The sequence below is a fragment of the Panicum virgatum genome, chromosome 5K, assembly GCF_016808335.1.
Source record: "Panicum virgatum strain AP13 chromosome 5K, P.virgatum_v5, whole genome shotgun sequence".
In the NCBI taxonomy this organism is placed as follows: domain Eukaryota; kingdom Viridiplantae; phylum Streptophyta; class Magnoliopsida; order Poales; family Poaceae; genus Panicum; species Panicum virgatum.
The window spans coordinates 45,427,312-45,440,245 of NC_053140.1; the positions used below are offsets into that span (position 1 = coordinate 45,427,312).

Below are 12,934 nucleotides of genomic sequence, written 5' to 3' on the forward strand. Positions count from 1 at the left end.
TAAGTTGCATTAGAAAAAAGAGTCACACGTGATAATAAGGTCAAAATCTGGCTAAATTTGACCAAAGTGAGGAAGTTGAATATTTGAAATATGAGATAGTAAAAAAATAATATAAATAGGTGGACAAGATTAGACCAGACCAAATGAATGAAATAAGTTTAAGTATCATTCAAAAATATTTGAATTTGAAGAAATATTTGAAGAAGAGCAATGTGACCAATTAGTCATTTGTACTAGCGTCCATATGTAGCAAAAGATAAACTAAACAATTACTAAAGTCCTGCCCAAAATCTATTTTCTCTCTAGTTTTGAACTCGGGAAGCATATATATACAATAAAATTGCTACTTCCATCTACTTTTCTTCCTTGACTTGTAGCAATGAGGTATTGTTATCTGTCTTCACTTGTAGAAGTAATAGAGCCAAGTTTTTATGGATTTAGATGGTGGAGAAGAGGGAAAAAAGGGAAGAGGTTGAAATTGATCTTATTTGAGAACAACTGAAATTACTCATTTTATCTAAACTGCTAATGTAGTAGTACAAGTCCTACATATTTGTGTTCATTTCGAACTGTTATCTATAACCAGTAATCCTACTACTTCGATGTGTTCAGTATCCTTTTTAGTGCTTACCTAAAAGATGGTAGTGCTTTTTATGCGTAGGAAAAATGTTCAGAAAATATATTAATATGGCAAAAATCTAGGGAAGAAACACCCTGTTATCTCAGTTGAGCTATTTGAAAATTGTCATATTATCAGAACTATAATATATCATAGGAAAATATTTCTAGCACATATTACTATTGAGATATGAAAAGAAGCATTACTTCAAACAATGATAGAACTGATATGATAAGTGCCAGAACAAAGTATTTGAATTAGCAGCTATGGAAGAAAAATGCAACAATCTTTGTTGTATTATCTGAACTACTGATGCCGCGAAGTATAGTCATAAAGAGTCGATATAGCTTCGCTCAACAATCTATGTTTATGCAATATCAATTTAGCTACTTGATCTCTTAATTACATCATATGTACAGTCTTAGTAATTTGAAATCACAGTATTAAAACTTATCACAAGGGAAGAGGAAAGTCATGTCTATCAGCTCAAAAGATAGATATTTTAAGATCTTAATCTTTCAACAAGTTACTTGATCTATTGATCTAGCTTATAACTACCATTAAATCTAAAATGTTACATTATATTCTATATTCAACAATTATATAGTTTGGTTTCTCATTATATTTGTTATTAAATTATTATAACTTAGTTCATACTGTTCCATATATCAAATGTTATATAGAACTTAATTGGTGGAATCACGATAAACACATCAAGTTGGAGATGATCCGATAAAAGCACAAGTGCTTAATATGTTGTTAAAATTTTAAATAAATTATTTAAAGCATCTTAATGACTTCAAATGAAAAAACTCAAAACTACAAAGTTGTAGATCTCGTTGAGAGCTACAATTTTCATATAGAAATCATCTTCGTCCAAATTCGTATGAATAAATATGATTCTTCTAAGGTCAGGTCTTGTCACGCCGACGAGGGGTGGCATGATAAGACTATACTGTTATGTCGGTTGGAGTGGCGTGACAAATTTGACATGTGTAATATATACTGGCAGATCCCTTTCGAGCGCTCTGGAGCGTGCCAACGTAGTACACTTTTTCAAGCCAATGCATATAGCACGACAGCCTGTTTGATTAGCGCGATCAAAAGAGTTAAATCAAAACTTAAAAATAGGTTAAAAAAAAATCCGGCGCGGTCAAGGCAGCGGCGGCTTGCCCCGGGCGGATACCCGGACGGGAACGGGATTCTGAGCCTTTTTCTTTCCTTTTCTTTGCTTGTTGGGCTGGAGATATTGGGCCGAAATCGGCCACCGAGGAGGATCTGCTCGAGATCACGGGAGCTCAGGCACTCTAGTAGTCCCTGTCCTGGACTCTCCCTCGAGGAACCACGGTCTCGCGCCGCGACGGGGCTAAACCCTAGGCGGCGAGCGGCGCCAGCTGCCAGCGCCGAGCCGCCGAGGGAATCGGGGCGGCATCGCGCGGCCAGGGCGCCAGCCGGCCACCGCATGCTCGACCCGGTCGCAGGACGGCGGGATTAGGTAGGATTTGCTCCCTTCCTCAGCTCGTTCAGTTCTGTGCTGGTTTGGTCTTTGACTCTTTGATCTTTGGTCTGTGGGCGCGTAAGTAGTTTTCATGTTACAATCCTGTTTACATCTGAACCAGCAAACATAAGTCAACTGTTGGTTTTTTTTTTGCAGAGTTGGAGCTTAATTTCGCTGCTAGATAAGTAGATATGCTTGGCCATGAGTGCCATGGCTTCGCAGTACCATGCCGTGACACTGATTGCTTCTCCGTCTTACCCAAATGCCATTGCTTGGTCAAGTGACAATTTGGTGGCTGTCGCGTCTGGTCACATTGTCACTATTCTGGTAAGTGCAATCCCATCACTGTAAGACGTTTCACGTTCAGGTCGCATATGTTCAGGTGCCATGGTAGTTATGTATGGAATCTGGATTGCCTGACCTTGCACTCATCATGATTCTTTTGTTCGTATTTAAGAACCCAGCTGCGCTTGATGGGCCTCGAGGAGTGGTTGGACTTCGTCGCTGTGATCCTTTTCCTATAGGAGTGGTTAGCAGAGAAGGTAAATTTGACCTTTGCTTTAGTGATCTCCCGTAGGATGTATTGAACTTGTAGATTTTTGTTAACTATTTGGGACATTGGAGACTTAATTTTCAACTATACCATATTCCGAAATTTGTTTCTTTGACGTCAATTTTGCAGTGTGAATGTAGGGTGCTGTTAAAAACTAAATGGGACCTTGTGAACTGTAATGATTGAACTGTCTTGCTAGTTGGACCTTTCAGTTTTACTAGTCATATTCTACTCCGTTAAATTCAAACTACAATGGCTAGTGCATGTTCCATCACAACCTACCTAACCACCTCCTAAACAAAGGCCATGCCATTTTGCCTTCTATAGGTCCGTATGAAGCTTTCCATTACTGCCTTTTCAAGAAAGAATGAAAAAAGCCCAATGTGGCCATGTAGGTGAATTTTTGTTTGATCATAAGTTCTCAATTACCAATGTTTTGCAGATCTCTTTGAGCCATGTTTAGTGTCCACTTCCCTAGCTCGTGATGCCGAACCATGTGCCCGGTCAATTTCATGGTCTCCGCAAGGATTTGCACCTAACTCTGGGTATATATATCTTTGACATTCAATTTTAAATTGTATTCATTTATACATGATCTTATCTAGATGTAATTTTTGTTCGAAGTTCATCTTCTCATCCTACTGCACTTAACATATGTGTATATGGATGACACATCTAGATGTTTGCTAGCTGTTTGCACTGTGGATGGTCATGTGAAGCTTTACCGGTCACCGATTTGGGAAATTTGTGATGAATGGATTCAGGTAAACATTTTCTGTGCTATGTGAACAATGTTGAATTTATGAATGTTTTATATATGAGATGAGAATCTAGGAAGTTTGTCTGAATTACCAACTGAATTTCTGCGCTGCACTGATTTTTCTTGTGCTGGGTCTGGCTTAGCGCCATTGTTTTAATGGTCCATGCATAATGCATATGAGGAATCAAGCGTTTCTTGAATAAATAGTGGGGATCAGCTCACCAATAACTGCATTACCTTGTTGCCTGCCAAAATTTGTTCTGTAGTGCTTTCTTACTATTGTAGTATTGTTCCACCTTATCAGAACAAAACTTGCAATTTGCAGTTTTGGTTTGTTCTTGATTCTTTTGTTCACGGACTAGCTTTTGCATTGTCTTAATTGCCTGTTGCGAATTTGTTCTGGCCAGGCTAAGTTTTTGTCTTTTCATTGCATGTATTCATTAGGAGTGATCACTTGTTCTAGGTAGCTGTTATTGGTGCTTATGAACCTTTCACTTGGTCCAGGTTGCAGATATATCACAATTGCTGTTTAGCTACTACAAAACTATAAACTTTGGAGAGGATAATGGTTCTCATTTGACTTCTCTGGTATAATACCTTCCACTCTAGCACTGAGAGCTCTATTCTTTGATTGTGGCATGATATTTCTGTCTGAATGTGTGGTCACAAAATATTCTTTCATGATCAGAAGAATATAAATACCGAAGAGACAGAGGTTTTAGGTTCTACTCGTGAATTGCAAGATCCTCTTTCTCGCAGGGGTCCTGGACAGAGAAAAAGAAAACTACCAAGGTGAATGATAATTTTCGGCTTCCATATCATAATTTTGCAAATAGAGAAACAGTCACCATATTTGGAGTCACTAGATGATCTAAATAAACATCATTTAGCTATTATTTGGACTGTGAAATGCTGGTTTGCATGGATTCACTACCCCATTCATCTGTGGACATTACAGATCTTACCTCGAAATTTATTTTGTCGCAAGAAGTCAACATTCTTGGCAATCTTTCTCGCATTGATATACTGTACCTGAATTTGTTTTGAATATTTTTTATTGAATGTAATATGTAGAGTTGACGATTATATTTATGATGGCAACAAAGATGATTTAGATGCTTCAAATGATGCAGACTTCTCATTGAAATCATGCTCTAAGTCAGAGAAGAAGTCTTCAAAAAAGGTACAAATTTAGTCGTCCACATTTAGGCTGAAGTTTCAGTTTGTTCTATCAATTTGTAAAAGGAGAACAATGTTGTTTCTTAACTTAACAAAAGGAAGAATAAATTATTATGCTAAGTGAAGGTATTTTGTAGGATATTGCACATGATTGTTTTCTATTTGAATTATTGTTTATTTAACACTGCTGTATTTGTGACTCCAGACTGCAAAACATGGACATGGACCTGTTTCTGTAAATGGACAAGGCAGCACAGGAAATTCCAAAGCATCATTATCCTCCAATGGAGGAAACAAATCTGCTCCTCTTATCACGGCAAAGCAGTATGCTTGCCGTGATGCACGTTTGTCTTCCGTCATTGTTGCATGGTCTCCACTTGTGTCATCAAGTGATAAAATTTCTTGTTTATGGAGGCATTGGTGCATTCTTGCTGTGGGCTCCAAGGCTGGAAATGTGTCTTTTTGGAAACTATATAAGCCAGAATACTACACAATAGATGCTGGCGTGGTTAACAGTGATCCGATGCTCATTGGTGTTTTGCAAGCTCATAAATCATGGGTCAGTGCCATAACCTGGGAAGTTTCCTCTGAAGGCTCTTCAAAATCCTCGCTGCTTTTAGCAACTGGATGCTCAGACGGAAGGTGAGCATGAATGCATGATTATTGCGTATTATTTGAAAATGGTTATTTGCTTTCTTTAGCTGTATCATGTATTGGTTGTTTGCATGGCTTTTTGTGAGCTCTTCATGAGTAATGACATGTTAAAAGGGATATATATGATAATCATATTTTGAAAACATACTTTGAGCTGCTATGTGTTTGGAATTGGTCAAATGTCTGCATAAGCAGGAGGACCTGTATAGGCATGTGATGTGCCTAATGCTTCATGTTTATGTCTTGATAAAGGAAGAAAAAAAATCCTTCATCTGCATTTTTTACTAATTTAAGTAATCAATGTTAAAGATGATGCACAGCATTCTCTGCACCAGATATCTGGGTGGCGGTGAAAATGGTTTTCTCCATGTCTTAAAGATTCTTGTTCATTTCTGTCTGATTTACAAAATTTGATATGCTGATGGTTCGCTTTCTGTATAAGTTTCATATCTCATGTGAATATTTTATTTCTTTGCTCAGTGTGAAGATATGGTTGGCGAATATTGAAGGTTTAAATAGATGTACAAATTTAGAAGAAGTGCCTTTTGCATTAGTTGCCGAGGTACATAACAAGCATCAACCTAGTACTGTTCATATTTGACATGAATGATATATGCGATTTTTTTAGTGCACAACATCAATTTGATGTAGCATGCTTATTATGCTATAAAGTTATCTTCTCCAACTAAAGTTCTCACTCCAAATGTTCCTTTTGTCAGGTCACCACTGATTTGTCAGCTCCAGTATCAGCAATTTCATTAGCTGTACCTGCCGGGTCTCAGTACGAGGTTAATTTGGCAATTGGACGAGTATCTGGGTCAGTGGAAACATGGATATGTAATACATGTAGCCGCAAAATTGAGAATACCAATGCATGCCATGCACATGATCAAGTGGTAAAACTTCACATTAGTTGATAATCTTTTCTCTTTAGCAAAATAAACAAAAATGTCTAACATTACCATAGGTGACAGGTTTGTCGTGGGGTATGGATGGCTATTGTTTATACAGCTGCAGTCAGGTCAGTTAACTCTTCTGTGGCACTATTTGATTGCTATCTCTTTGGATGTTAGGTCAATTGAAACTATTGAAATGTTGAAAGTTTGAGGGTTGAAGTAAAGCAGCAACCGGAGACGTGGGATCTGTGTTAAAAATTACTTGAGCTGAAGTATGAGTTGACTACGTGCGTCAGCTATGGCTGCACTTGGTTTCTTGTATACTCACATTCTTTTTTTCTTGTCAGTCTATCATTTTGAACATTAGCATTGTCTACGATAGACACCGTTCACTATGAATGTACCTAATTGCACATGAGAAAATAAATAAATAAAACCATAGATGACAAATTAACTAGCATAATTTTGATACTAAAAGCCTTGTTTCACCACTAAAAGTTTATGAGCCTCTTTTCGACTATGGTACTATCTGAAGGAGTGGTTTCATAACTTGAAAAGATGAAGGTGGTCTTGATTGTTGATTATATTAGTAACTCTGCTGAAATACTATACTTTGCCCTCTGTTAGTCTTTCAAAACTTTCTTCTTCTTGAGCATTGTATCATTTGCAGATTCTTAACATTTTTCTACTTTTTTAGGATAATTCTGCACGTTGTTGGATCTACAACGGAAACCACCTTGAAGAAATTCCCGTGCATACAAATTTTCCGGAGTCAAAAGAATCAACAGATGTAAAAAATAAATAATTAACTGTTCTCTTCCTTGATGTCCAAGTGTTTTTTTCCTTATATTTGGCTCATGAATGTGCATGCAGCTATCAGAAGTCTCTAATCGATGCTTTGGTCTTACACTAGCACCTGGAGAACAAATGATTGCTGTGGTATGTTTTAGGCTTCTATATCTGGCACCTTTTTTGCTCAAGTGAAGTAGTTGTAGGTAAAAATTGTCTGCATAAGCTGTAAGAATTGATGAACGTTGTCTTTTTCAGGTCCATGGTTTGGATCTGAACGTTTTAGACCAGATGTATCAAGCCAGGTAATACATTTATAGTTCATTATGAAATGTACTGGGATCCTTGTATAAATCTTTTTTTGCTTTGATATAACATTCAGAAAATGCATTCACATGGTCATAATTGTGTTAATCAAAATAATAGGACACAAAAAGCGGTGGTTGAGTTCATTTGGATTGGTGGTCAATTTGTTGGTATTCCATTAGACAGGAGCATTGATGTTTGCAATCCACAGTCTACCATCTTATCCTCGAGTAACTTTTTGTGGTGGGGATCCAACATTTTGTGGTCGTTGAAGAAATACGAAAATGTTGAAAAGGGGCTTGCCTTATGGGATGTTGTAGCTGCGCTACAAGGGTTCAAGAAATATGCACCCACCTTTCTGGAGACTTTGATGGATATGTGGATCTCAGCTCTGTTTTCAGGTGATCCACAGTGTGTTTCTATCGATTCTCCATCATGTTCAAGGCAGGACATGCTGCCCAGTGTCAGTTTGCGGAAGCTACACTTACTGAACATAATTTGTAGAAAAGTAATGCTCAGCAATCATGCGCAGCTTGGTCCTGATGCTGAAAATGGTAATGACTCGAAAACTGAGTTCTGGAACACTCTTTTGATAAGGAGTGAAAGAGAGCTTCGCGAGAGACTGGTGGGGTTCACCTTTGCTGCAGTCCTGAAAAGGACAGCATATTCGTTCAATGATACATCTACTGAAAACATCTGGTTTCCTGTCGGAGTTGCCCAAATGGATTCTTGGGTTACTATGAACGATGGAGAAGTGCATAACCAGCTCAAGTATCTCAGATCTAGGATCAAAGATCTAGGAAACAGGTATGTTTTACTAACTCCATTGATCATCTCTCAACCAATTTCGTATCGTAAATGTCAACAGACCTGCTAGTTTGCCCACTCCACTGAAATGCCATCACGAAATAGGTTTACAGAACCAATTTCCTCCTGCAGGGTCAACTCCGCATGTGGATACTCTGTCGAAGAAACCTGCCCCTACTGCTCTGCACCGGTCCACTTCGAGTCGGCCGATGTAGCCATCTGCCGAGAGAGGCACACGCTGACGCGGTGCAGGGCGTCCATGATCCTGTGCTCCGTCCTGCAGCCGGTGTGGCACTGCGTATGCTGCGGAGGCATGGTCGACAAGCTGCTGCCGCAGTCATTCTTCACCATGCAGGCGTCCCATTTGGACGCCAACCAAGACGAAGGATCGCTCGACCTGTCTGGACCCGCTGTACCTCTTTGCCCCTTCTGCGGCGTTCTGCTGCAGAGGTCGACGCCGGCTTTCCTGCTGTCCACCTCGCCGGTGTAGAGTTCAGCGGTCAGCTGGCAGCCTCTGTAACCTTAGTAGCCTAGTAAGTACTAGTTTTTCCCTAGTTTGAGGCTGCTTGTGTTGGCTATGAAAAATGTAACCCTTTGCCCAAATAAGCACGCCATTCGTGGCACCTGGCACGAATGCTCGTGCCTGGCTTGGCCCGTCATGTAACTTTTTGTAACAATTCTTTTGACCGCTGCTGGAACTCTAACTAAGAGAAGATCGGTGCGCCGCTAAGCATGGCCATGAGCAATAATTGATAAACAATTGTGATTCCTTAATGCTTAATCATGCCTAATGATTCACCGGCCCAACGGCTATAGCCTGGCTTCGCTGGAGTCTGGAAGCCTTTTGGCAGTTTTGTTCCGGCGGCTGGCGCCAGGACCGGACAAGGGAGCCAGGCGCAGGGTGGGCCCGGCGCAGGAGCCTTTTCTCCCATGTTGACCGCACCATCGCCTCAACTGACGCCCACCATCTCCGGGCTCCCGGCCAGGTGCGCGCCTCGGCCTCCCCGACTCCTCCTTTCTTCTCTCTCTCGCCTCCGGCCACGGGCAGGAACCGATCTCGGAGCCCTCCCCGTCGCGGCGTTGTTCGTTGGCGGTTCGGTTGCCGCTTGATCGGGCAAGAAGAAGAAGAAGAAGAAGAGGGGAGCCGGGAGCCGAAATGGTGAAGGACAGTGCGTACTACGACATCCTGGAGGTCAGCACTGACGCCTCAGTGGCCCAGATCAAGAAGGCCTATTACCTCAAGGTGCGCGGGTGTTCCCCTTTCCTGATTGCCGATGGTGGTCGTTTCCACGCAGTATGTTCCTGTTTCCTGATTTTGAATCTGTTGGCGATTTTCGGGGTTTTGAAGGCCAAGCTGGTGCACCCAGACAAGAATCCCGGCAACCCTGACGCGGCACGCAAGTTTCAGGTACATTTGCGCGTTCTGCTTTACAGACTTCCTGTGAATTTTGTTAGTTGCATTCTGAGTGCAGCATAGGTATAAGAGTGAGTGGTTGTGACAACGATTATACTACTAAGAGATACCACCGTGGACTCAAAAACTACGAGATGGCCACCTTAAAATTGTGTTTTGTTTCTGTCCGTATGCCGTTTAACTGTTGAGTTCGCATGGTCGTTGTAGAAATACAAAGGTTAAACACGTATTTGAGTACAAGAATATGGTGTTTCTTATCTCCGCATTGCAAAACTTGATTCAGTTATCTTGTAGATTGTAACCTTGCCACAATTACTGACGTCCATTGTTCGGTTACCATAACTAGGAATTAGGTGAAGCCTATCAAGTTCTAAGTGATCCGGTAAAAAAGGAGTCTTACGACAAGTATGGAAAGGAAGGTCTTCCCCAGTAAGTCCTGAATTTATCATCTATAATCCCATCTTGTCTTCAGAAGCTAATTGCTGAAACACAGGATCAGAAAAAAAAAACTTTTTTAGGAGAAGTGGATTACCATGAACTTTATTTGGTTATTGCATTTACCTTATAGGAGTTACTATATCATTCATATTTGATTCTGTCACTAAATTTTTTGTAATGATTTTTCAGAGATAACATGATTGATCCAACTGCTGTCTTTGGGATGCTTTTTGGGAGTGAACATTTTGAAGATTATGTCGGTCAACTTGCACTAGCATCCGTTGCTTCGGTAGAGATTGAGGAGGAATCAACTACACCTGAGGCAAGGACAAGGGTTCAAGAGAAGATAAAGGTATGCTGGTGCTGCTGTAATTATGGATGTTTTTCCACACATCCTCAGTCTCAGGAATTGATGCTCTAAGTGCAGATCTTCATAACCTCATTGATTTGCAGGACGTGCAAACTGAAAGAGAGCAAAAACTTACTCAGATTCTAAAGGAGCGGCTCCAGCTGTATGTTGATGGGAACCAAGACGAGTTTGGTGACTGGGCAAATGCAGAAGCTCAGCGTTTGTCTCAAGCTGGTAAGTTCAAAGATCCTCTGTTTTCAATTTTTCATCTCCATACAGGCACTTTCATTCAACTTTGTTGCTATGTGCATGCGTGTTATTGTTATTTTCATTCATTACTTCATTTCCCTGTTGCTTCAATAATGCTTCTAGGACTCTAAATTGTGCAATTGTATTATGGGATCCAGGGGTTCATTTGCATCCTTAGGTTTGAAAATTATAAAGATTTCACTGATGTCTTTTCAGCTTTCGGTGAGGCTATGCTTCACACTATCGGCCATATTTATGTTCGACAAGCAGCAAGAGAGCTTGGAAAAAGCAAACTGTATATGGGTGTACCATTCATAGCTGAGTGGGTAAGGGATAAGGGCCACCATGTAAAATCGCAGGTTAATGCTGCTGCAGGTAAATCCAAGGATATTGAATTACCCTCTTTTTGGTTAAAGATGAGCTTATTCTTCAGTGACTCCTACACTCCTACTATAGGTGCAATTTCTCTGATACAGCTACAAGAAGGGATGAAAAAGATCGAGGAGGGTGACAACAAGGAAGAGCAGCTTATCAAGACTATTGAAGAGAAAAAAGATGCAATGCTCAATTCTTTGTGGAAAATTAATGTGGTTGACATTGAGTCAACACTTTCACATGTCTGCCAAGCAGTAAGCACTGTATTCAGCCATTCCTTTGTTTACTTTATCATGTATGTATATTTATAAGTCCTTTATAATATGAACATTCGAGTAGAAAAATGAACAATATTTGGCATTGCACATTTAGTTATTTCCCCCTTTCTCCAGGTTTTGAAAGAAAATGACATTCCCAGAGATGTGCTGAAGTTGAGAGCAAGAGGGTTGAAAAAGCTGGGGTCAATCTTTCAAGTAAGTTTTCTTTTAGCGTTCAAGTTTTCCAGATAGTTTGGCAGGTCAGGAAAGAATTGATGAAGGCCTAAGGAATAACGAGCTGAATGGCATTAATCTTTCATCTCTTATGTGCATATCATTTTTATTACCTTCTCTATACCTCATAAGGACTGAAGTTGGCTGTACCATTTTTTTATTAAGGCGCACTATATATGCCAAACATTGAATCCGGTTTTAATTTATTAATGTCACTACTGAAGGTCAAATACTATGGTACACAAGTCCCTTTTTCACTGAAGTTATATATGGCTCTACTTTCAGGGTTATTTACAAAATCTGTTGAAATTATGCATGATTTGTTATAGCAGAACCTAGAGTCATCCTGCAAATCTATGTTGAAAGCATGCTCTGGTATGGATAGATTCGCACCATGTTCACCGTTTGCTGTTACGAAAATAAATTCCAATTGACAGTCTTTCAGCAGTTTCATATGTCCCAGAGCAAACGCATCGTTTGCTATAAATTATATCTACCGCTGTTGTTGTCATAAGACAGGAAACAGTAACCTTAGAAAACACATTACACATCTTAATACTCTTGTATGGTCTTCTGGTTTCCTCTTGCCGGGTCATCTTAACAAAATTAAAAGGTTCATGCTTCTATGTTTTATTCAGCTCTTAGCTATTCATTCATCTCTTAGCTTGAGCGCCATTGCTGCCATCATGAGTAATTGCATGTCACTCCGTTTAACCAGGTATCAAAATTGTACTGAGTGATTTGAAATCCGTTGTAAACCCAGGGCGCGAAGTCACACTACCGGCGCGAAAACAGCCTGCGGGTCGAAGAAGGCACGACAGAGGCGGCGCCGTCGCCGTCGCCGTCGCAGTGAGGACCCGGTTGCGGATAACTCTGCCACCGCTCCCCAAGACAGCAACATCCCCCAACGCCGACCACTGGAGCCAGACACTGTCCTCTGTCTGAAGACTGGTATACTGTATGAATGCAAGGTATCTCTTACCTTCTTCAGAGTACTCGCCATGCAGCCCTCACTTATCCTGCGACGGTGGATATCGATGTGAATAATTCTTTGTTATTAATTCAGTGTTTTGTCCCGTTCTGGTTTTCATGACCACCGACCGGCTCGGATGTTCAGCCTGATTCAGAGTCAGACACCAAGAGCAGTACAGCAACGTGAGCAGCTCCACTTTGTCTCTTTTTTTTGAAGCCTCTCATCTGGATAAAGCTGTAGCATCTATTCGTATACAAACACACACCTACACCACACACACGCACACCTCACACACCACAAGTATACAACCAGACCTACAACTATACACAGATATCAAGACGCGTCTTTGAAGAGATCACTAGAGTCATCGAGGCTCCGGCGATGGGCGCATCGCAGTCCCTTTGTGGCTCCACGCGTTGAGAGGTTCATCTGAGATTATTTAGGGATTCTACTATTCCCGGGTGCGAAATCCGCATCGAGCGGCGCTCGAACGCGGGCGGACGGCGGGCGCTCCACCGAGCGGACCCAGCCAACCGAGCTGCGGCTCGTTCGCAGCTCCACTTTGTCTCGCTAACTCGTACAGG

At 40.8% G+C, this 12,934-nt stretch overlaps 2 protein-coding genes across 10 annotated transcripts; both read left to right on the top strand.

The window, feature by feature from the left end:
* Nucleotides 1–1,933: 1,933 nt before the first annotated feature.
* Nucleotides 1,934–8,821, top strand: LOC120707755. 5 transcript variants are annotated; one of them, XM_039992757.1, is made up of 18 exons: nt 1,934–2,114; nt 2,274–2,444; nt 2,575–2,659; nt 2,800–2,997; nt 3,113–3,215; nt 3,350–3,434; nt 3,935–4,018; nt 4,119–4,222; nt 4,505–4,613; nt 4,815–5,251; nt 5,744–5,825; nt 5,983–6,159; nt 6,231–6,284; nt 6,857–6,949; nt 7,033–7,098; nt 7,207–7,253; nt 7,375–8,061; nt 8,194–8,821. In XM_039992757.1, exons 4-18 carry the CDS (start codon nt 2,934–2,936, stop codon nt 8,549–8,551), a joined length of 2,550 nt encoding a protein of 849 aa, XP_039848691.1. In that variant the 5' UTR covers nt 1,934–2,114; nt 2,274–2,444; nt 2,575–2,659; nt 2,800–2,933; the 3' UTR covers nt 8,552–8,821. The 5 variants fall into 5 exon arrangements, with proteins under 5 accessions (XP_039848691.1, XP_039848689.1, XP_039848688.1 ...); XM_039992755.1 differs by lacking the exon at nt 2,800–2,997 and having other exon boundaries at nt 5,744–5,827; nt 5,988–6,159; XM_039992754.1 differs by lacking the exon at nt 2,800–2,997.
* A 116-nt stretch (nt 8,822–8,937) lies between these two features.
* On the top strand, nt 8,938–12,903 carry LOC120707757 (chaperone protein dnaJ 10-like). Of its 5 annotated transcripts, XR_005689086.1 has the most exons (10): nt 8,938–9,304; nt 9,410–9,469; nt 9,822–9,904; nt 10,103–10,265; nt 10,367–10,496; nt 10,728–10,886; nt 10,968–11,140; nt 11,279–11,359; nt 12,141–12,348; nt 12,495–12,903. XR_005689086.1 is itself a non-coding variant. In XM_039992762.1 (9 exons), exons 1-9 carry the CDS (start codon nt 9,218–9,220, stop codon nt 12,228–12,230), a joined length of 1,026 nt encoding a protein of 341 aa, XP_039848696.1. In that variant the 5' UTR covers nt 8,938–9,217; the 3' UTR covers nt 12,231–12,442. The 5 variants fall into 5 exon arrangements, 2 of the variants coding, with proteins under 2 accessions (XP_039848696.1, XP_039848695.1); XR_005689084.1 differs by having other exon boundaries at nt 10,728–11,140; nt 12,495–12,801; XR_005689085.1 differs by lacking the exon at nt 12,495–12,903 and adding an exon at nt 12,444–12,461 and having other exon boundaries at nt 10,728–11,140.
* The last annotated feature ends 31 nt before the right edge of the window (nt 12,904–12,934 follow it).